This window comes from Lagopus leucura, unplaced genomic scaffold, assembly GCF_019238085.1.
Source record: "Lagopus leucura isolate 7727_CA_CO unplaced genomic scaffold, USGS_WTPT01 33688-0_obj-0_obj, whole genome shotgun sequence".
In the NCBI taxonomy this organism is placed as follows: domain Eukaryota; kingdom Metazoa; phylum Chordata; class Aves; order Galliformes; family Phasianidae; genus Lagopus; species Lagopus leucura.
The window spans coordinates 1,306-2,555 of NW_024965749.1; the positions used below are offsets into that span (position 1 = coordinate 1,306).

At 51.7% G+C, this 1,250-nt stretch overlaps 1 protein-coding gene across 1 annotated transcript in view; it reads right to left on the minus strand.

Moving 5' to 3' along the window:
- Window positions 1-409: 409 nt before the first annotated feature.
- Window positions 410-1,250, minus strand: part of HOXA6 (homeobox A6) — a 2,314-nt gene continuing 1,473 nt past the window's right edge. The window contains exon 2 of the mRNA XM_042892801.1: window positions 410-705. Within this exon, the coding sequence (XP_042748735.1) occupies window positions 446-705 (260 nt within the window). The 3' untranslated portion in view covers window positions 410-445. The remainder of the gene's footprint in view (window positions 706-1,250) is intronic.

Genomic DNA, 1,250 nt, shown 5'->3' on the forward strand with positions numbered 1-1,250 from the left:
AGCGGGAGCTGGTAAAAAGATAAACCCGAGATTTTCTACCATCTCTCATATTTCTACAGCATGAATGTTCACAATCACACACACACGATAATAATAACAGTCCCCCATGGGTCGGTTCTCACACAGGCACTCCAAGGACACTCTCGCGCACGCAGATAAATACCCAAATATTTTACAATCTGGGCCAGGTCTCTGAATGTTTTAAGCAACGCCATCTACTCGTGGCAGAAGCGGTTCTTATCTATGTACACGGCCGTAGCTCGAAAGCTCAGACTTGTGCATGTCTTAGAGCAAGTCCCGGCTGATCGCAGATGTACATCAGCCTGTGGGGATTAATAGGCTGTGACAAACCTATGCGATTTTAGTAGCAGAAGGAGCACAAGGTAAATAACAATATAACAGCGAGCGCTAAGGACGGGCCTGGTAGCATTTATTAAACACGGTTCTACTCCCCTGACTTTTCCTCTGTTTCGTCGCTGCCGGGCTGTGTGGAATTTATGAATTTGTTTTCCTTTTTCCATTTCATCCGCCTGTTTTGAAACCATATTTTAATCTGGCGCTCGGTAAGGCAGAGAGCGTTCGCAATCTCAATGCGTCGTCTTCGGGTTAAGTATCTGTTAAAATGGAACTCCTTCTCTAACTCTAGCGTTTGGTAGCGGGTGTAAGTCTGCCTCCCTCGTCTCCCATGAGCTCCATATACTGTACCTGCAGAAGTAAAGACAAAACGAGCGTGTTGGACAGGGCCCAGTGCTTTCAGACCACAAAGCCGTGCCGCTTTTCGCGGGGGGGGGGGGGGTGGGGGGGGGGGGGGGGGGGTGGGAGAGGAGGGGGCCGCGGGGGCTTTTTTGTCCCCCTTTCTTCCTGCCTGAACGGCTGAGGGTGCGGACGTGCTCATGGGGTGGCCGTGATACAAAGGGGCCGTAAGGTGGGGGCGGGAGGGGGGGAGAACTGTAGGTAGCACCCTACTCGGGTGCGGGGAGGCTGCGTGCACACACACACATACACACACACACGTGTGCGGGCAGGGCTGTGCGTGTGTGCACGTGTGTGTGCGTGTGTGTGCTGACACAAACATGCTCTATTGCTCTATAGCTACAGAGGAGCTGTAATTTAAGCATAATGATAGACATCAGCTAAAGATCATAGAACGGCCTTTGCCATTTGCTCCGGAATTTATTGCCCTCCAATGCAAAGCAGCATCAGAATGGTCCTGCTAAAAGTTTAACTTCCCCCCTCACCCCCCCCCCCCC